The sequence below is a fragment of the Cynocephalus volans genome, chromosome 2 (genome assembly GCF_027409185.1).
Source record: "Cynocephalus volans isolate mCynVol1 chromosome 2, mCynVol1.pri, whole genome shotgun sequence".
NCBI lineage: Eukaryota > Metazoa > Chordata > Mammalia > Dermoptera > Cynocephalidae > Cynocephalus > Cynocephalus volans.
In genome coordinates, this window is record NC_084461.1 from 152,858,414 (window position 1) to 152,879,785 (window position 21,372).

The 21,372-nt window shown below is 48.0% G+C and overlaps 1 protein-coding gene across 1 annotated transcript in view; it reads right to left on the reverse strand.

Annotated features, from left to right (window-relative positions):
• Nucleotides 1-21,372, reverse strand: part of STK10 (serine/threonine kinase 10) — a 121,078-nt gene that overhangs the window by 43,227 nt on the left and 56,479 nt on the right. Inside the window, exons 5-8 of the mRNA XM_063086605.1 lie at nucleotides 11,511-11,583; nucleotides 10,301-10,495; nucleotides 9,620-9,701; nucleotides 1,966-2,100 (exon numbers count right to left, since the gene is read on the reverse strand). Coding sequence (XP_062942675.1) covers nucleotides 1,966-2,100; nucleotides 9,620-9,701; nucleotides 10,301-10,495; nucleotides 11,511-11,583 — 485 coding nt within the window. The remainder of the gene's footprint in view (nucleotides 1-1,965; nucleotides 2,101-9,619; nucleotides 9,702-10,300; nucleotides 10,496-11,510; nucleotides 11,584-21,372) is intronic.

A 21,372-nucleotide genomic window follows, 5' to 3' on the forward strand; every position in this document is an offset into this window, starting at 1 on the left:
AATAAAATGACTACTTATTTTGAGAAATAGGTATCTCCTGACTGTCTCTAATCTTAGCTCAATTTAATAGCTGTTACTCCTCCTAAGAGTGGAGGCAATTGTGGCCAACTAGCCAGCTCATACCCCATCTGGAGAGGACAGTGGCTACTCTGCTCCAGCCAAATGTGACAATATGGGAAAGCGGGCCCTCTGTGGCCAGACCTTCCAATTTTTCAATACGAGTTGGAAATCTGGATTTTTGCATGACATCTCTTGATTTTTAGATGGCCACTAACTCTAAATTTTAAAAAAAATTGTATAAAGGCCAAACCAAGCCTATCTGGGGGCTGGATTCAGCCTTCTGGCCACTAACTTTCAAGTTTTGTTTTTGATTTTTAGAGTTTTTGCAGGGCAGAAAGTATTGAAAACATGGCTATGGTGAAACAGAACACCCATTTCTGTGGATAAAACACAAACATCCAGCTTGATGAAGAAAGTGAGAACCCACATAACTACCTTCCAGGTCAGGAGGGGACACTGCTGTGCCCCAGGGGCACCCAAACCCCCGTCCTTCCCAGTGGCAGTCCCTTCCCTCCCTTCAACATAGTCACTGTCCTTTATCTAAGTGCTATAGGTGAGTTTTGCCTGCTTATAAACTTGATATTAATGGAATGACACTCTAAGCATTCTTTTGGGTCCTGCCAGCCACAGGTTTTTGACTTTAGATATGGCAGCTAGTAGAAGCAACTCCATCTACCTTCTATTAAACACCCAGAGAGATGGTTCAAAAATTTGGATTTCATTCTGTCACTCCCACACCAGTACCCAGCCCCTGCATGAAACCCACCGTGGCTCCCACTGCCTTCAGGATGAAGATCAGCCTCCTGCCCATGGGAAAAGAGGCTGGGCATTACCACTTCTGCCTCCCTCTCCAGCCTTGCTGCCTGACACCTCTGTGGCAGGCCCCACTGTGGTTCTCCTACTCCCTGACGACACCCACACTGCCACCTATCAGCTCAGACAGCTACTTTCCTACACAGGCCTCAGTTCCCCCATCTGTAAAATGGAGCCTTGGTTTCTCTCTGTCAGAGCTGCAGAGTGCTTGGCACTCAGTAGGGGCTCTACGAATGGCTGTGGTTACTGTGCCAAGACTGCTCGCCCTCCTAGGGGCTTTTCTTCTGCATCCTGGTAAGGGTTCGCACCAGCCTCAGGCTCTTCCCAGGACTGAATTAAACTTGAGAAAGCTGCTGTATCATTCACAGCATGAGGATGTGGGCCAACTCCATCCCCTGACGGGGCAAGTCCAGCCCCTGCTTCATTAGGCACATGGTACCATCTGGACAGCCAGTCTCCCTCCAGAAGAACTCCTCCGCACCCCAACCCCAGATAGCTAGACCAGAGATCATAAAGCAGCAGCTCAGGACAGAATCCATCCCACAGACATGTTTCACTTGGCTGAAATGGTTTTTACAAATTTAAATCAGCCTTAATATCAATTTAACTACAGCAAATGCTGAAGCTGCAAATGAGTTACATGTGTTCCAAGACATGGGTCCCCGCAGTACTCAGGGCAGCCAGACAAGGTCCAGGTGGTTGGAGCTCCCTAGTCTGTTACCTCTGATGATATGCAGCCTCATCTATTTTTCCCAAAGTGTGCTAAAAACATTCTCATTTTGTATGTGAGCTGCAACAAGAAAATAGGCTGGGAAACAAGAATCAGTTACCAACTTTTAAAAATGAAAAGATTTCATGTGAAAATCTAGATTCCTGGTTTCTCCTGAAAACTCACAGGATCTGGTCAATACCCCCTCCTGCCTCACCCTGGCCCATGTGCCATCTTATGTAATCTGCAGCGTGGGTGTCTGTAACTGTGAGCCAGGAGAAACAGAAAGGAGTCCTGCCTGAGCCTCCTCCAGACCCCCTCCCACACCAGCCCAGGCCTGCTGGGATCCGTCCCTCCCCAGCCCCCAGTTGTCCTGGCCTTACAGAGGCAGCATCCACGGGGTCCTCCTCTTCCCCCTCTTCCCGGCCGTCTTCAATCTCCTCCATCACTTCGGCCTTGGCCTCAGCCACCAGCTCCCGCAGAGCCTTGTTACTGGTGATGCTGCTGACGAAGGGATGCTGAGGAGTCAAGACAACCTGGATTAGAACAATTTGGGGATCGGGGTGGGGTAGGAGAGGCTGGGGGAGCTGATCCCCTTGGGCAGAAAAGGCCAGCTGCAGTTCTGAGCAAGATGTGAACATGCTGTTGGCAAGAGAGTCCCAGAGGCAGCTCAGAAAGTCCTGTGTGGGGTGGAAAGAGGGCAAATTGCAGCTCTGCCACTTGCCAGTTGTGTGACCCCGAGCATGTCACTTATCCTCTCTGCACTGCAGACTCCTCATCTCTGATGTGGAGACAATAATGTCAAACCCACCGGAGAGGTCCTGAGGATTCAATGAGATAATGCACACGAAAGTTCTTAGCAGCAGAAGCTCAAGCAATGACAGGGGCTGTGGGGGGGTTGTTTGTATATTTGTTTATTTCCTTTTTGAAAGGTTTTAATATACAGTTTTAAAAAATATACTATATATTTTATTGAGGAATAACTTTTTTTTTTGGTGGCTGGCCAGTAGGGGGATCTGAACCCTCGACCCTGGTGTTGTAATACCGTGCCCTGACCAGCTAAGCTCACCTGCCAGCCCTGAAAAATAACTTTCATACAGTAAGGTTCACAAATCATGAAGCTCGGTGGCTTCTCACATACACACCTGGTGTAACCACCAGCCAGCCCAAGATACAAAACGTTTTCATCCCTCTAGAAAGCTCCCGTCTCCCCCTGAAGGTACTGCGCCCCCTGCCGTGGTTGCCTGTCTCCAGAGATTAGTTCTGCCTGATGGTCAACTTCACGTCAGCAGAATCACACAGTGGTAGTCTTTTTCATCGGCTTCTTTTACTCAACATCATTTCTGTGAGATTCACCTACATCGTCATGTGTTTCGGTAAATTGTTCCTTTCTTATTCCTGTGCAGTGTTCCGCTGTATAAATACGTCACAGTTCATTTTCATTCTGCTGCTACTAGACATCTGGGTTGTTTCCCATTTTTGGCAACTATGAATAAAGCTGTTATGGACATCTCTGTACATGTCTGTGGGTAGACAGATGTGTTTCATTTTAAGAAAGGAAATACAAAATCTTGAGGCAGGGTGGTGTATGTTCTGTTCTAGGTTTATACAGCAATGTCACAGTCTTTAAAAGCGTACGCTCTTTTATGGATCTTGCAGAACCAAAGCAAAAGGTCTTATTGACATTAAATCGGCATGAGCCATCCAGGTAAAAGGTCATCCTCAGACATCTTATCGCCAGTACCAGGGTGTGGTCAGGGATTCCTCAGTCCACTAAACTCACCCAGGGCCGCTGGGAAAGAAAATGTCGGAGTGGGGGTGGAAGGCAGCACTAAGTTGTAATTTGTTCACGTGAAATTTACAGGAAGGCTCTAATGAAATTCGTAGTTTTTACTATCAGAAAATTTATCAGGAACATTGTCAACAAGATTGCTGGGCAAGAATTTGAATGACTAAAGAATAAACATCTATCACCTTGAAAACACATTCAGAACTGATACGTTCACCACAAATCATTCTTATCTGTTTGTTCAATTATAACAGTTCCTGGTGGAAGGCCGGGGAGGTACACCCTCCTCAACTCAGGCAGCTTATTTTGCAAACTTAAAAGCAATACATATCTCTTCTTTTAAAGAGCCTTATCATTCAGAGTTTCCTAAACCAGTCTTTCCCTAGTTAGCCCAAACTAGTGAAGATTGGAAGGATTTAATTTCTTTTCTTTCTTTCTCACCACCCCATTCATTCACTGATTCATCCACAGCCACCTCTCGAGGCCAACAATGTATCATGTGCTGAAATACGGCAGAACAAATCAGGCAAGGTCTCTGAGAGATGGTAGGAATGTCACCAAATGACAAGCAAGATAATTTCAGTTCCTGTTAGCAGGACAGTTGAGGGTGGTGGAGACTAAAGTCTGTGGTCAGAGGAGCCTCCATGAGGAGGTCACATTCAAGCTGTGACTTCAGGAATGCAAAGGGGCCACCAGGGAAAGATCTGGACAAAGAGAATTCCAGGCAGAGGAGCAGCGGGTACAAAGGCTCTATGATAGGACTGAGTGTGGTGCGACGGAGGAGCGGCTAGCAGGTCCAGGTAGTGGGAGCACTCGAGAGAGGAGATGAGATGAGCTGGGAGAGGAAGGACGGCAGTGTGTGCAGAGGCCTGGGCCTTGGTGGGCCGCTAAGACTATTCCCAAAAGTCACCAGGGGCTGCAGAGTAGCAATAACGTTAACCATTACCCATTAAAGATGTCGCTCAGCTGCTATGTGGTTTCAGGACGTCTTGAATGGGGCATTAATAAGGGCTTACTAATCACGGGAGGCAAGGTAGTGTAGGAGCCTGTAGACTCCAGAGCCAAACCACCTGGGATAAAATCCAGCTTCCACCACCAACTTGGACAAGTCACTTAGCCTACCTGAGCCTCAGTTTGCTCATCTGTATACTGGGAATTACAGTATGGCTGCTCTAAGCATTATAGTAAGTGCTCAAAATATGGCAACTATCACCATCATCATCACCATCATCGCCATCCACAACATCATCACCACCATCACCATCATCATCACCATTGTCATCACCATGATCACTGTCATCATCACTACCGTCATCATCATCACCAATACCCTCACCACCGCCACCGCCGCCGCCGCCGCCGCCGCCACCATCACCACCACCATCACCACCACCACCACCACCACAACCACCATCACCATCACCACCACCACCACCACCACCACCATCACCACCACCATCACCACCATCATCACCACCACCACCACCACCATCACCACCATCATCACCACCACCACCACCATCAGCACCATCAGAAAAGCCTCTTTGGCACTACCAGCCATTCCTCTTCCCTCCCACATGCCCACAATGCACAGCCTTTTGGAACCAAGGGTGAGAACCAAGATCCCAAAGGTTCATGAGGTCCACATCGTGCAACCTCACACATGTGACCTTGAGCAAGATGCCATGGGACACTTAGCTGCAGTGGCTGAAGCAGTGGGGCAGAAATAAATAATGCAGGCACAGGCTGGAAATACCAGGTTTTCATCAGGGCACCACACATATTGACCAAATCAGTGGTTTTCAGCACGGCCAGGAGCCATCTGCTCCACTGCCTCCCCTGAGCACCCCAGGGTCATTAGGAGGCAGAGGGAGAAGCTCTGAAGAAGGAAGACTTTGATGGAAGGGCAGGTGAGCAGGGAAGCTCCCCTGGACACTAGGGCAAGCGGGGCTGGCAGACGGGGCAGCCCCGCTGTGGATGATTAGGCCCAAACACCGTTTTGTAAACGGCTCTGGAACACAATGCACAGGCTGCCTCTGCCACGTGTCAGCTCCGCTAGCTCCAGGGACGTGTTTAGAGAAGGCTGTTCCTCCAACCCCCTCACTGCCAAGGCCCATTAGAGAGACAAAGGTGTAGAACCTCCCCAGGTGGCCAAATGCTCTGTGTGCCTGTACCAGGTAGGCTGCATCAGGCACACATGTCCCCAGCAGAATGCTGGATCAGAGGGGAATGTGACTAAACACTTCAGGAAGAGGAATGGCTATTTAGTGCCATCTCTGCTGGGAACGCCGAGAAGCCAGGACAGTTGGTGTCACATTGTTTGCCGATTGGCTCCTGCCCTCTTGCCAGGACCTTTCCCACGACCTAAAGATATCTTTTCCAAGAATTTTAGCCCATTTTTCCTCTATGTGTTTAGAAACCATCAGCCAGAGGGGTCCTACACTTCAAGACTGGCTTTAGAAAATGCCTAATAACGCTCTCAAGTTCCCAGGTGTCAGCATCTTTCCTTCAATCCACCCTCCCTCCCTTCTAGTCTTCTTTACCCTCTCTCTCTTTCTCTTTCACTCCTTCATTCATTCAGTGAGGCAGCTTATCAGAGTGGTCAAGAGCACAGACTTTGGAACCAGATGACCAGGATCAGAATACCAGCTCTGTCACTCACAAGCTGTGTGACTCTGTGCAGGCTACTGAACCTCTCTGTGCCTCAGTTTAATCATTTGTTCAATCAAGATACCTATTTCACAGGGTTGTTATGAAGATTAAATTACTTAACATTTGCTAAGCATTTAGAATAGTACCTGGCACAGAGTGAGGGTTATATAACAGTTTACATAAAAATACATTTATTTAGCAAATACTTGTTGAGGGCTCTCCATATACCAGGCAATGTTCTTGGGACACATCAATGAACAAAACAAAGATTGCTGTCCTCAGGAAGCTGACATGCTAGCTAGGGAGCTCAACAATAATAAACATAATAAACAAGGAAGTTAGATATGAGTGTTATGTGCTGTGGAGAAATAAAAAGTAGGGCAAGAAAGTGGAATTAGGAAGATGGGGAGTGTGGTGGGTTTGTAATTTTAAATAGGGTGGTTGGAGGAGACCTCATTGAGAAACTGACATTTCAGCAATGATTTGAAGGGGAGAGTCAGCCACAGAGGTATCCGGGGGAGGAGCATTCCAGGCAGAGCAGACGGCCAGTGCAAAGGCCCTGAGGCAGGAGTACGCCTGGTGTGTTTGAAGAACAGCAAGCAGGCCTCACTCAAAGAGTGAGGGGGTGAGAGGAAGAGAGGAGGGCAGAGGGGTGAGGTGTGGTGGGCAGGTCACACCTATATGGTCTTGCAGGTCACTGAGACATTTGATTCCACTCTGAATGAGATGGGGGCTACTAGGGAGCTTTGGACAGAAGGACATGAGCTGATACAGGTTTAAAAGGTCCCCTCTGGCTGCTGGGCTGAGAACAGACTGAAAGATGACAGGGAGGCCAGTGAGGAGGCCACAGTCCAGGTGAGAGGTGATAGCGGCTCAGGCAGTGCATGCCATGGAGGTGGTGGCAGGTGGTCAGAATCTGGGCATGGTCTGAAACTGGACAGAAGGATTTCCTGATGGAATGGATATGGAGCATGAGAGAAAGAGAGGAGCCAAGGACGCCTGCCTGCAAGGTTTAGGGCCTGAGCCGCCAGAAGGGGGCACTGCCATCAGCTGAGATGGGAAAGCCACTGGTGCAGCATATTTGGGGAAGGATCTAAATGCTCAGTGTCAAGTTGAGAAGCCTATTGGAAATCTGGCGGCAGATGGAGAATGAACGGCTGGATATGAGAGTCTGGCATAGGACAGCACTGTGGCTGGAGGCAGAGTCGGGAGAGGCTGCACACGGGGTGAGATCATCAAGGTGAGTGGAGACGGAGGGGAGCACCGGTGCACGTCCACAGAGATGAGGAGCAAGTGAAGGAAACTGAGAAGGAGGGACCAGTGAGAAGGAAGGAAAACCGAGAGCATGGGGAGACCTGGAGGTCAAGTGCCAACAGGAAGGTGGGGAAGGTCGACTGCTGCTGATGGGGACAGTGAGACAAGCACTGAGGCCTGAGCTGATGACTGCTGTGTTCAACACTATGGAAATTGCTGGCAACCTTGACAGGAACAGCTGTGACAGAGCTGGCGGGTGTAAGAGCAAATGCGGCAGGTATACACTGAGCATGCACACGTGACAGCCACCGTGCTCACATTACATACTATCCACACTGAGGACTGTCCAGATTCCAGGGTGGGCTTCCTGACTTCAGAGCCTGGGTTACGAACCACTATGTGAGACCAGCCCAGAGAAATATCTGCACGAGTAAATGAGTGAGTCACACACCACTGGGGGCATATGTCACTCAGCCCGTGGAGGGACAGAGGGAAAGAAGAGGGGCCAGGAGGAATCTCCTGGAAATAGGCAGACACATCAAGGTCCGGGGTAGGAACACAAACTGTTCTGGGACAGGGGGCTGGGAAGCCAAGATCTAAGCCCACCTCTGTCACTCAAAGCCAGGTGACCTTGGGCAAGTCACTTCCCTGCTCTAAGCCTCAGTGTCCTCCCCTTTAGAGGTCAGCAATGCTTCTATCCTCCCTAACTCAGAAATAAAAAGGCCCTTGGAAAAGCTGGTTTGTTTGCTTTTTTAATCTCAAGCGATCTCTCCTTTTTTCTGCAACCCCTTCTGTCGTACATTAAGAATCCTCCAGCAAGACATTTTTTCCAACTATAGAACGGAAATTCCTGGCTCAGGCTGAGGCTCGGGGCTGCTGTGTGGGGATGGAAGACAGCTGGTCTCTTCCCGCGGAATGTCCTGGAGGCCGGATAGTCAGGGCAGGAGGTGCCTGCTTACAGGAAACGGTCGGCCTGAGTGGCCTGGAGGTTTTGCATCTGACAGTGACAGCCGCCTCATGCCATCCTCACCTCTGGGCAGCCCCAGTCCACTCCCTTCCCCATGCTGCCTCACCAAACACCACACTACGCACAAAACGAGGCCTTCTAGCACTTCAGATATTTGCTTACAAATAGACTGCAGAGATTCCAAAGGAGCAATTGTGACAGACCCCATCTTGCATCCTGGTTCCTTTTTATTTTTTAATAAATAAATGAATTCAATGCATTAAACATTCCTTGAGCACAGTACTTAACTGTTACACTAAGCACTTTACAATGTCTTCTCGTTTCATCTTCACAACAACCCTGCAAGGGGGACACTGCTATTAATCCCCTTCTCAGAATGAGAACTGAGTCACAGAGGTTATACTTGCCCAGGGACTCCCAGCCAGTAAGTGGCAGAGCTGAGATTTTAACCCAGGACTTTCCAACCCCAGCTCACATTTGCAATCACTAAGTTGGTTGGGATACATCATAGCCCAGAATGTCAACCACAGGCCCAGTGCCTAGCACACAGTAGGTAGTCAGGAAAAGCTGGGTGAACGTAAAGAAAGGCTCAGGTGCTTGGTGTGGCATCTTCCTCTTTTCCTTCCACCATGCCTCGGAGGCTGTCACACAGGTGGAAGGACCAGGATGGACAAGGCAGTGAAAGGACAGTCCCCTGGCACCACCCAGGCTACTTCCTCTCTCTTCCATCAGTGGCCGTGGCATGGAGACAGGGATGAGCAGATCTGGGGATGGCTGGGTGGGTGGTGTATGCAGCCTTCAGAATGAATTCTGCGGCGAACACTCCAATGCTCACCCCAGCAGCTGCCAGCTATGGATGCCCTGCCACGAGGCATCAGCCCAGGTGAAGGGCAGATCACAGCTACTTCCAACATTTCAAAAAGCTTCAAGGAAACCACCATCCACTTCCCTACCCCAAGGCCATACAGCCAGCTGACGAGATGCTCACTGAGTCAGCGATCATCCAGGCTAGGCTCCCTGATTCCCCACATAGCAGCCAGAGGGACCCCTGCACATGTAAGTCAGATGCTGTCTGACCTACTACGCAGAGGGTTAAGCCAAGTTCTGGTTTGGCCTGCAAGGCACTGCATTACCCTCCAAGACCTGGCCCTGCGTGCAGAAAAGAGTTAGCACAGCAGGCCTGACTGCCGTCCTTGAAAGCCCTGCATACAAGGTTGACTCTTGCCTGGCAGGGTGGGCAAGGTAAGGTATGCAAGCAGCTTCCAAGTCACTGATGAGTTCATCTATATTCCACACTTCAGGCTCCTTCCGGCTCCAAAAGAAGAGCAGGGCAGAACGGAGCTATAGCCCACCTGGAGGACGGAAATCCACTTACCTCCAGCAGCTGTGCAGCACTGGGCCGGGTTTCTGGGTTCTTATCTAGGGCTATCTTCAGGAAGTCTCGGAACTCCACAGACCTAGGAGAACAGGTATCAGTGGTGAGCTCAGAGCAGGGTGAGAGCTGAGAAAAGTTCCCATGTCTCAGATGCCACTCTCCTGGGCTGTCATATGCTTCCCTAACACACCTCTCAAAGGACAAAGGGTGCCTTCATGGGCTGAAACAATGGAGGTGACAGGGGCTACATGATGTCCTTCTCATCATGGACATCACTCTCCAAACAGGGATGCAGAAATCAGAGAGGGGTGGGGACTTGCCCGAGGGCACACAGAGAATTATAGCATTGCAGAGATTTGAACACAAGCCCACAATCCCCAGCCTGGGGTTGTGCCACGTGGCAGCTGGGGCTTGGCTTGAGCTCTTACTCTCCCAGTGGGATCTGCTCCTCTGGCTTACTCAGTTTGCTTTGGTGGGGATCTCACATCAAGAACACAGAGGGAATAAAGAGGCCCAGAGAGCTCAGAAAGAACTGGAGACCCCCCAGGTCCCAACCTCTCCCCGACTTTGGGGCTAAGCTGTACCAGTGCATCCCTAACATGCACCTCTCCAATCCCACCAGCTGTATCCCCGCGCACTGGTCCCAGGCAAACACCCCAGGCAGGTCTCCCTGCTCCTTACCACTTAGAAGGCGTCAGTAGCGTGGGAGGGTCTGACTTGGCAATCTTAAGCAGGACCCGCATGGGGTTGAGCTCGTGGTGTGGGGGTTCGATCTGGGCCATTTCAATCAGAGTGATGCCCAGGGACCAGATGTCAGCTTTGTAGTCATACGGGGTGTCCTTCATGGTCTCACACATGACCACCTCGGGGGCCATCCTGAACCAACCAAGGGACAATAGAGGGCTAAGGATCTGGCCTCCACAGGCTCTACTTGGAGATCCAGGGTCAAGGGCCACCACAAGCCAATGTCAGGGGGTGGCAGCACTCCCAAATCACGATCTGCATTACTTTACGTCCCACTGTCTTCCTTAGGACGGTCTTCACACAGAAAAACGCCATCACGGCAGCTTCCCCTGCCATGTCTTGATGCAGTTCCCAATTCCTACCACAAGGTGGAAGCAACAATCCAGAACACAGAGTCCTGGAGAAGGGTGGGTGGGCAAAGCAAAAACTGGGGGTGGGAGGGGGGATGGAGAGCATGCAACAGCAGAGAGAAGGGATGGGAGAGAAAAGGAGAAAGAGGGAAAAAGGAGAGAGAGAAAGAGAAAGTGTTAACAGTAATAAGCAAGCAAGAAAGGAGCCTAAACTCCACAGTGGCCAGTAATGCACATGAAAAAATTGCGAAAACAAGACAAAACAGAAGGTAGTTTGGTGTGAAACTGAATGACAGAGTTTTTATTTTGTTTTTAAAGTAACAGTTTTGGAAAAGAAGGAAACACAACAGACTAGAGAAGTCCAGGGAGCCTTCACGTGAGGGTAGAAATTGATCTTGTATCTTCACAATGCCCAGCCCCAGCCCAGAGCAGGCACTCGATACATCCCTGCTGAATGAATCAAAAACTGAAGCATATTTTTAGGGATTCAGTTTAGTTATTATTAATGGAACACTTTCTATGTGCACCATTTCATTTCTTGCTCATAGTAACCCGATTATGTAGATGCTGTTGTAGCCCTAATTTATGAATAAGGAAACTGAGGCAGGAGGAGACTCAGCAACTTGCCCAAGATCACGTCACTAGTAAGATCCTGAGGCTGAGCTCATACCGGCGGCCTGACTCAGGAGCCCTTGCCTTCTGGCCTCTCTCACTCTGGACTACCCAGAGGTCACTTTGGCGAGTTTTGAGTTCAACATGCAGTCCACCATTCCATTTCCAGAAGCTACACAACTTACCAGTAAGGCGTTCCTATGAAGGAATCTCGTTTCTGCAGAGTTTTCAGATTCTTGGCAGACACACCAAAGTCAGCTGCAAGACAAAATCTCGGATAGAGTATTTCACGGACATTCCTCCACCCACAGCACTGGGATGTGGACTCAGGGATACACATTCCAAATTGACTACAGATGCCATTTTCTATCTAGCAAATTAGAGATCATTAAAAATATAATATCTGCTGCTGTAAGGAGGTACTGACATGGGCACGCTCCTCACCTGAGAGTGAGAGAGCCTTTAGGAAAGCAATTTGGCAATAAATAGCAAGAACCTTTAAAATACCCATACTCTTTTGATTCAGTGACTCCAAATCAGGAACCTACTCAATGAAAAAATCCTAAATACAAAAAACATTACGCATAACAATGTTCATCAACACGCCAATATCCTATAACAAATGTAAAATGACCATAATTGCTTAGTTATCATTTAGAACTTTTTATACAGGATATATACTATATCCTGTCTTTTCCAAAAAGGATTTCAGATGGTGTATTAACACACACACACACAGAGCAAGATAAAGAAATTAAGAGAGGTACGAAAGATAAGGTAAAGGGTAAATAACTGAACAGTTTAGGAAAAGTATGATACAATCCCACGTGATAAAATACTCTGTAGTCACAAAAAGTAGTTTTGAAGTATTTTTAAACAAAAATATTTAATTTATACATAAGGTTAAATGGGGAAAGGAGGGGATGCACACTTAAATATAGTGTATGGTCAGAATTACACCCTCTCAAAAAGGGCAAAAATGTACATTAAACTGACTTGGAGGAAATACGCCAAACTGCTTAAATGGTTGTCTGTGGGTGGTGAGACTAGATGTGGTTTCTTCCACTTTTCTGATTTCTGTAACTTTGCTATGATAAACATGTATTACTCTCAGGACTCACAAAAAATAAATACATAAAATTTATCTTTAAACACACCCCCAACAACATCAGCCTTCCTTCACACACCTCCTCCTAAGAGAAGAATCCAGTGGCACAAATAGAAATCTTCTCTAGTTGCTTCTGTCTTCAGGGGCAAAGTTTCATTTTGATTAAAAAACAGATTCAGGAGGAAACACCACCTTGAGATAACTGGGGATGTTCAACTGGAAGCTAACAAACAGCACCTCATCCTAAGAAACTGCAAGGTCATTACAACTGTCAGCCACTCTGGGAGCCTGTGCCACTAGAAATGAGCCGGTTCTGAACCACGTCAGGCCAGCAATCGCTGTATTCTGGAGCTTCAATCAGACTCAGTTCCAAACCAGGAGGGAGCAAAATGCGAAGAGCCTGGGCCTGAATATGAGAGAAGTTGGGGTCAGCCTTGTCTGTTTCACTGGTTCATTCATCTGTTCATTCAGGTACTCACCGAGCACCACTGGATACTAGCCGGGAGAAGAGAACACAGTGGAACCAAAGATAAACTAAGTCCTTGCTCTCAGGAAGCCCAAAGTTTAGTGGGGAAAGCAGAGAGTAATAACACAATCACAAACAAATGTCCACTTATAACCGTGTAAAGTGATGGAAAGATAGGAGTGCGGGGGTATGAGAGTGGACGGTAGGGGCTGCAGCCTGGAGAGTGCAGTTTATAGAACAAGGGAGGTGGAAAGTGCTGGCTGGTGGGGCTTGGAGGAAGCACAGTTTTATTCACCAAATATAAACTGAGCATCTATTATGTGCCAGACCGTTCCCAGTACAGAGATGAGCTTGACCAAGTCCTTCGCTTCATGCAGCTTGCAATTCTAGAGGTAGACACAGGCACTCAACAAACACCACGGAATTCCTGGTAGTGAGAAGGCCTACACAGGGCAGACGAGGCAGGGCGAAGGTACCCAGTGCCAGGGCTGGTGGCTGGCTATTTCAGACACGAGGTCAAGATCTGGGAGAAGATATTTCCAGGCAGAGGAAACTGCACGTACAGAAGCCCCAAGGTGGGAAGAAGTTGGCTGGAGGGACGAGGAGGGACAGGACAGTGTGGCCAAAAGGGGGATAGGGGCGGGTAGCACAGATAAGGAAAGAGATATGCAGGCGCCAGGACAGTTACAAAATTTCTGACCCTCAGTTTCCGCCTATGTGACATGGGGATGATGATACTGTTGAACTACTTTGTAGGGTTGTCCTGAGGATTAAACGACACACTGAAAGTGCTCAGCTCCAAGACTGGTTCATGGGAAATGCCCTGTAAATGGGATGATGGTGATTATTCCATGGGACACATGAGCTAGCCCAGCCTGGAGATTTCTAGGCTGGGGCAAGGCTGAGGCTGAACTGAGACTCCCCCCACTCAAGGCATGGTCAGGAAAACTGGTCTCTGAGCCCAGTTAGTGCTAACCAGACAATAGCTGTTCTATCAGGGGACAGTCTGGTCAATCAGAGGGAACAGGGGGTTCTGTCACCTCCTGGGGTGGAACCAGTAGCTGCTGCAGGTGAGGTGGAAACCCAGGTGAGAACCTGGCTCTGCTGCTGACTGGCTTCAGGGCTGGGCTCACCTTCCTGCTCTGTCAGCCTGGACCCCTCGCGGGCCTGGCTCCCCTGCAACAATGGCTAGCACGTCATCCCATCCCAGATCTTTTGGGAATAGTAACTGCCTCTCAGACCCAGGGTGAGGCTTTCAGAAGCTGCTACTCCCCACGATGGGCCCTGCTGACCCCTTCCTGGGAGGGAAGAGGAAAAACAGAAACCACCAACTTTCACAATGACACCAGTTGGTCCCCAGGGCCCTCCCTGAAGCAAGCACCACCCAGCATTCTGGATAGCTGCTACTTCCCCTTCCACCCTACTAGATGGGGCCCCGCCAGGAGCGTGGGGCAGCCCCTCTTTGCAGCCCAGGGACCTTGGGCTTTCTGTGGACATGGAACAGGGGCAGCCCCAAGCTTGTTTGCTCACTGGATGGAATTTATGAGGGTGTCCCCTGATTGGTGAGTGGCTGCCTTTGGACAATTCAGAGGGGACTTCCACCATGCAGTCTCTTCTGATGAAAATAGCATCCCTCCTATATTAAAACGAATCAGAGTCAGGGCAGCAGGGATGTAGAGAATCGCTCTTTATAGACTACAGTTTCCATAAGGAAAGAGACAATTTCTGCTTTGTCCAAGTTGTATCCCTGGCACCGTACCTGGAGCATGAAGCATTCCACCAGTTTACTGAATGAACATACTCATGAGTGAATGAACAGACTCTTCTAGAATGCCTTTACTCATGTATGTTTTTAGAAAATAAAAAAAACCCTGTGTTTTAAAAATATTTCTGGAAGTAGATCTCTAAAAAGCAGATTTATAATATGTATGAATGCTTATAGAAGCATTACCTGAAAGAATGAAAAATGGAAAACAACCTAAATTGTAGCCAGAGCTTGGCTGGCGAATGGTTAGAGTATGATTTACCCCAGATATGAATAACACGCGGCCTCCTTAGAAAGCATGAGGTTGCATTTGTGTTTATTAACTTGCACGTTTCTCTAGAACACATGCTGCTAACTAACATGTTATAGAATGTATAGTATGATTCCAGTTGTATTTTAAAAGAACGATATATGCACATTGTGTGTACATGTCTATGCATACACACACAGAGAAGGGTCCAGAAGGCTGCACGTCAAATTTAATAGTGATCACCTCCCTGGCAGTGGGATTTGGGTGGGGATAGTGCACAGAGGCCTAACATTTTTTCACTTTATATACTTTTATTCTTTAAAATGTTTTTGATAGAGTGTATCACTTTTATGGTTTAAAAAATAGAACTGCATAGAGCAAAGTTCTTTTGGTTTTGTGAGGTTTTGTTTTTTCTCTCTTAAAAAACCAAGTGGCAGCCAGGATGTGGTGAAAGAGAACTCCACACTCTGCCGGGGGGCGTAACACTGGTTCAAGTTGTGTGGATGGCACGCCAGCCACGGGTATAGACAAAAATGGGGCACATACCCGATATTGCTGCTTCTGAGACTTCCTCTTCAAGGTATGATGACAGAAAGAGACCCCAAGATCCATGAACAAGCACACTCATCACTGTATTATTTCTTTGAGAATAATATGACAAAACTCTTTAGATATCCAACTTAGGGCTTTCACAGGTGAATTATGTTTTGTATGTTTGATGGAATACAAGAAAAACATTAAAATAATGTTTCTGAGGAATATTTAAGGATATGGAGGAAACATGCTGATATTATTCAATTTTAAAAAGCAGTCTAGAAAACTGTGATCCCAATTTTTTTACTTTTTAGGCTCTTTTTTTTTTTTTTTTAAGTGGCTGGCCAGTATGGGGATTCAAACCCTTGACCTGGGTGTTATCAGCACCATGCTCTAACCAAGTGAGCAAAACAGCCAGCCTCCAATTCTTTTAAAAGTAGGTGTTTATCTTAATAATATTTACAGAGAACTTATCAGGTGCATGGCACTGTGCAAAGGAGCTTATGCATATCATCTGCATATCGATTCCTATGCATATCATTCACATCTATGATCTTTTAGGGAAGGGAAAATTATTACCCCCATTTTACAGATGAGGAAGCTGAAGTTGAGAGATTAAGCAAATTGCAGGAGGTTACCCAGGTGCGCTCTTTCCCACTAGGTGGTCCTGTCTTTCTGTGCACAGAAAAAAGACTGGAAGGAAGCCTATGGTGAGAGGTGGCTCTCTCCGGCAGGATTAGGAGTGACTTTAATTTTCCTCTTTGTGGGTCTTATTCCAAATGTCTACAGGACTGTCTATCTACTCATTCATATGCAGGTGTGTGTTTAATTTTTTTTCTGATAACCAAAACAATGTTGCTTATTAAAAATTCAAACATGTATGGATTAAAAAAATCTTTATAATCCTGACAGAGATAAACACTATGAGTTTTCTGTATATAGCTCCAGAGTTATTTGTTCGTTTATACATAAAAAAACTATGCATAAAAAAATACAAAAATTACATATATATGATTTTTATGTACTTGCTACTTTAAAAAAAGTAATCAGATTAAATATATTTTGCAGGTTGTGTTTTTCCCCTTCATAGTATGCACTGTATTTGTACATCTTTACAAGACATGATACATTTTCTACAACTTAGTTTTCAATAGCTGACAAAGATTCCATTGTATGACAGTATCACAACTTAATTCTCTACTGGAATACGTACAATTAAATCATTTCTGATTTCTTGCTATTACAAATATTGTTGCAATAAATATCTCTGTGCTCATCTTTCTACACATGTATAAATATCCTATGTTGGCAAAAAATGTATGCAATAATGTATGCAATAAAAAATTACACACATTAAAAACATTAAAATGAATTACACAAGGGTACTTCAAAAAGTTCATGGAACAACTGAATTAAAAGATAATGGAATCCTTCCATGAACTTTTTGAAGACCCCTCCTATATTACACACACACTCAAAAGCAGTGAACTTAGAATATATGAAGCTATACAAGAGAATCTCTCATCTGTCCCCTTCACTGCAGGCAACCAAAAGTATCCAAGGTACAAGAAGCCTTGTCTCAGACAACGTCAGGCCAGTTAAAGCCAAACCACTGCCCAACTGTAGTTCTGTACCCCTCCTCATCTCCTGAGCCCCCCACCCTATACCCAGGCAGTCCACAGTCCAGCTTGGGCAGGGCATCACTTCAAATGCTAGGTCTGAGAGACATTCCAGATGGTTCTCAACCAGGGGTGATGCCGTGTATCCCCAGAGAGGAGTGGAGTGGTCTGGTTGTCACAATGAACCAGGGTGCTCCTGCCATTTAGTGAGGGAGAGCTGGGGACACTGCACTTCCTGCACGGTGACAACCATCCTTACCAAAATGCCAACCATGCCCCTGTGGACAAACACTAGCCAGGCCCTGGTGGTACATGCAGGGAAGCAAAGCCTAGAGAGGGGCTGGGACTTGCTGAGACTAGCGTGGGGACAGAAGAAAGCAAAGGCTCCCATCCCTGGCCCTGGCACCCCAGGGGCCTCCTTCCTCCAGATCACAGCAGCCAGCAGCACACCTGAGCTCACTCAGAGGGAGGCTTCTCCTAACTACAGGGATGATCTGCCCTCCCAGGGGTGTCACAGGAACAGTGCCAGGCAGGGAAGGGAGAAGGTTCCAGTGTGATTGTAGACAAATTGCTTCGTCTCTCTGACCTGTCTCCTCATCTATTAAATGGAGATCACATTACCTAGCCGACTGTGAGACTGGAAGAACTGCTCTACCGTGACCCGTGATTGGGTTTCTATATATTTTCCTTTGTTTTTAGGCAACTAGATGCACACGACCACTCAATGAATGAAGCCTTTGTTCTCCCATTCACACCACTGTCTTCGGCCTCCTACCCCCACGGGCTTCGTGGACACTCTCTCCTCCCCATATCTCCTGTCTTTTTCTGGCATTCTCGCCAACCTCAATCATTCATTCCCCCTCTTCTGGGCTATGTAAGCCCACAGGCTATGCCAGTCTAGGTGGACAATGCTTTGCTTTTGTGGCCAGTCCAAATCCCCTCTTCCTCTGGAAAATCATCTCCCCCACTCCACTTCACCGTTCCATGAGGGGGAGGCAGCAGGTTTCCATACTGTCAGGTGACTCCCTGCTCCAGGCCAGAGAGATTGACTACAAGCTGGGCCTACGAGAAAACCCCTCCTAACTGAGCCTCACTGACTGGTCCAGGGATGGCTACCTGAGCCAATCAGAGCCCTTCACTGGGGTTATTGATGCTGAGACCTCAAATGGGGAGTTTCTGTTCATCCTGCAGGATGTGATGCTGGAAAGTATGAAACTAGACCTTGCCAGAAGCTTTGTGCAAAAGGTTGGTCTGAGAGCTTCACCAACATGCACAGAAAGGGAGAGGCCAGAGAGACAGTCTCTGCAGATTTGTGTTCCAGGTTCCAACTAGCCATGAGGCCCAGCCCTATCTTTTCCCCAACTTGGTTCCATGGTATACACATTTTCCTGTCTGCCATAAGTCAAAGGAAATAGGTTTTCGTCATTTGCCACCAAAAGAGTCAGCAAGAGGGTAGTGGTTAAGCACATGGGCTCTGAAGCCAAATGCCTTGGGTTGAACTCGTTTCTCTTCTTACTAGCAGTGTGACCTTGGGTAACTTAATTAGCCTCTCTAGGTCCCAAATCTCTCCTCTGTAAAATGTTATCAGTGGCCTTTGAGCATTAAATGAGTTAGTACATATCAATCACTGGCTCAGTGCATGACAGCTATACTGAAAGACCCAGGAGCCCAGCCCGCTGGCAGCAGGAGACAGGAATGCTGCGTTGTGGTGAGGTGGAGGTGAGAGGTGGCTGATTGGCTCTTGACTGGACCACCTGCCAGGCCTCCTGCACATGGGGGACCTTTGGGAGTTAGGAATCCTGTACTAATCATAGACTGAAGAAGTGACAGTAATGCTGGAGGGGACTGTTACTGAGCACCAATTATATTTCCAGGCTCATGCTGGGCACTTTGATTTTTAGGCCAGTTGAGACCTCTGCCTGAAACTTGAAAGACCCCAAAAGTTGTGAAATTCACCTCCCATCTTCAGAGAAGCACCTGGAAGAGGAACACAAGTTCTCTGGAGAATGGGGAATGCTCCACCAAGCAGCAGCCACTCTGAGACAGTGCTTGGCCCTGGAGAGAAAGCTGACATTTGCTGGGCCTCTGGGATGTGCTGGGTACCTATAGATGCTTTGCATGTGCTGATCATTCAATCATCACACCAAGTCCATGAGGGAGGAACTGTTACCCCACTCTGAGTTTGAGGAAACTGAGCTCAGAAAGGTTACACAACTTGTCCAAGGTCATGCAATGCCAATTGGCAGATCCAGAACTAGAACACAGATCCTTGGACCTCAAAGTCCACACCCCACTTCATATCCCAACTGTCTCAGAGAAACAGATGCTCTCCCTTTCTCTCTCTGTACAAATGGATTCCCACCTGCCAATCTGCAGCTGCTTCAAACCCACCCTGAGCTGGATCTTGTGCTTTACTAGGCAACTATCAGATGAATCTCAGAGGAAGTGTGAAATTCCAGGGAGAAGTAAATATTTAACACAAAAAAGAACCAAAATGCCCAGTAGCAGAGAGGGATATAACCCTGAGTGACACCCTCTGTGTGACAGTACTTTGTATATTCACCCCAGTTGTCATCCATGGGTTCTAAAGAACTGAGGTTTCAGTGGCTAAATATGTTTCACCAGACTATGCAGCAGATGCAGCAAAGCTGGGATTTGAACCAGGCTTGTCTGTGTCTAGAGCTTTGCTCAGCTTGTCCATTCTATTCCTACTCTGCTGAGAGGCACAGGCACTGTCTCCAGGGAGGTGGTGCCTGGGAAACAGATCTGCTGAACAATTCTTTTATGCATCCCCAAGTTGAGTAAGGGGGTGGGGAGGGGTGGGGGCTCCAGGTGCCCAAGATGGTACCAGGAAGACAAGAGGAGGCAGACAGATGATACCCAGTCTCCTAGGCTTCCTGCACTGCTACACCAGGCTGCAGATCCTGGTTCAGTTCTCTAGAAGAACTCACGCTCCCGCCGCGGGTTCGGATCCTATATAGGACTGACCGGTGCACTCACTGGCTGAGTGCCGGTCACGAAAAAACGGCAAAAAAAAAAAAAAAAAAAAAAAAAAAAACAGTTCTCTAGAAGAACTCAGTGGGGAGGATTTCCCAAAACAGAACAACAGGGCTCAGCAGGCATCCACTCCATGCTCCCAGGGCTCAGCAGTAATTGTGTAAATATTCGCACATTCAACTCTCCCTGAACTTTTCTTCCTCCTTAATTGGCTTCCTGGTTTTTTCAACTGGATATGCCAAGTCATTTTGAAATCTGACATCTGCCACTGTCCCATCTTCTGTTGGTTCTGAGTGGGATTCTGCTCCCTCCAGATTTAGGGTATTTCGGGGGGGGCCTGGGAGTGCAGCTTGGGAAATGAGAACCCCACTGGGCATGTCTCAGCCTGAAGCTACCGGGGCCCCTCCCCCATCCCTGTCCACCCCGGGCTTCCCTGCTCTGATCACCCCTCGGTCTGGTCGTGACCAGGTCTCCTGTGTCCTGCCTCCTCCATTTCATATATTCCTAAAGGCCAGACCAAATGCTTCCCTTGAATTTCCCAGAGCACATGTGACCCTCTCTTTGCCGCTGTATGCTCCCTGAGCCGGCCCCTCCCTGGCCGCTCTCCCTCTACCCCTAAGTGAGGCAGTCCTCTGGCAGCTGTGGAGTCAGGAAGACCCAAGTCCAAACCTGCTACTTCTCCTCCTTCATGGTAGATCTCGGGCATCTCCTTTCACACTGGGCCTCAGTGTCTTTACCTGTAAAATGGGTACAGTCCCCACACCCAGATTGCCCCCTGGAGTGCTGATTAAATGAGATGATCTACAGGAAGTTCCTTGTCTGATGCCTGTCACCCAGCAGGCACTTCATAAACTCGGGAAATGTGTGTTGTTATTTCTACTATCCACCTCCCCCAAATACCCTGCTGTTTCTCACCTCCATGACTGTCCACAGCATCCCTCTTCCTGGACCACCCTGCCCAGCCTTGTCTTTCTGGTAATTACCCGCATCTTTACTACTCGGCTCAAACTTTCCTCCCATATCCAGCCTCTTCTAAACTCCTGACCTCCAGCCCAGGTGAAGGAACAGACCACCCGTGCCTGTACAACCCCCACCCCAGCACCTGCTCCCATACCAGCAGCCTAGGGGTCACCCTGGCTCTGTCCTTGCTAGCTGTGTGACCCAGGGCAGGTCCCCACCCTCTCTGAGCCCTCACAGGAGGGATGCTGAAAGCTGCCCTCCTGCTCCAGAAGACATCTTTGATGGCACTGTCCCTATTTCTGTTCCCACCCTCATCGCTATCCCTGCAGATCTCAATCACAGGGGCTC